The following is an 831-nucleotide window of genomic DNA, read 5'->3' as shown; positions in this document are numbered from 1 at the left end:
AAGAAAGTGGAAGTAGTGGTCAATCTAGTAGTGGTGGTAAAGAAACTTCTAGAGCAGGTAAAGAAAGTAGTGGAGGAAGAACTAGTGGTCAATCTAGTAGTGGTGGTGCAGGTGGTAGTGGTGGAAAAGATAATGATCAAAATAATAATAAGAAACATCATTCTGAAGATCAAAGCAATGACAGTGAATCTGATGAAGATGAAGATGAAGATGAAGATAATGATGAATCTGATGATCGTGATTCGGATTCTAATTCTTGTTCTGATTCAAACACTCCTCTTAAAGGTTTAGTTAAATCACTTAAAAAAGTAGAAACTCCTGAAGAAAAAAAATCAAAACAGCAAAAAGAAGAAAAACAAAAGGCATTAGATAAAGCTAGAGAAGCTAGAGAAAAACATTTGAAAGAAATACAAGAAGAAAAAGAAAGGGAAAAACAAGATAAAATTAGAAAAGAACAAGAAAGATTAAAACTTGAAGAGGAAAGAAAACGGAAAGAAAAAGAGGAGAAGGAAAAAGAAAGAAAGAAAAAGCTGGAGAAATTACATAAAGAAAGTCAAGAACCAATGCAAGAAGATTTAAAGAACGTAATTAAATCCCTTAGACATGTAGACAATTCAAATATAGGTGAGCAGGATAATGAAAGTAGTAGTGATGAAGAAGAAAGTAGTGATGAAGAAAAAAAACCTGAAGTGTTTATATTTGAAAAAGACGATTCTGGTAAAGGACCTAAATCAAGGGAAGCAGAAGTAGTAGCAAACGAACAACCACTAGAGGAGGCAAGGGAAGTAGCATTAGTAGTAGTAAAGAAACAACCACTAGAGGAGGAAAGGG

General features: G+C 33.6%; 1 protein-coding gene across 1 annotated transcript; it reads left to right on the top strand.

The window, feature by feature from the left end:
• Positions 1-152: 152 nt before the first annotated feature.
• On the top strand, positions 153-800 carry FG386_000594 (uncharacterized protein; the record flags this gene model as incomplete). The annotated part of the gene is made up of 2 exons (XM_067339835.1): positions 153-584; positions 633-800. Coding segments are annotated over 2 exons (600 nt in total), but the record flags the coding sequence as incomplete, so codon positions are not given.
• Positions 801-831: the final 31 nt, after the last annotated feature.

The sequence above is a fragment of the Cryptosporidium ryanae genome (genome assembly GCF_009792415.1).
Source record: "Cryptosporidium ryanae isolate 45019 chromosome Unknown contig_145, whole genome shotgun sequence".
NCBI classification, from domain to species: Eukaryota; Apicomplexa; class Conoidasida; order Eucoccidiorida; family Cryptosporidiidae; genus Cryptosporidium; species Cryptosporidium ryanae.
The sequence above is the reverse complement of the archived record's forward strand: the minus strand, read 5'-3'. Positions and strand labels throughout refer to the sequence as shown.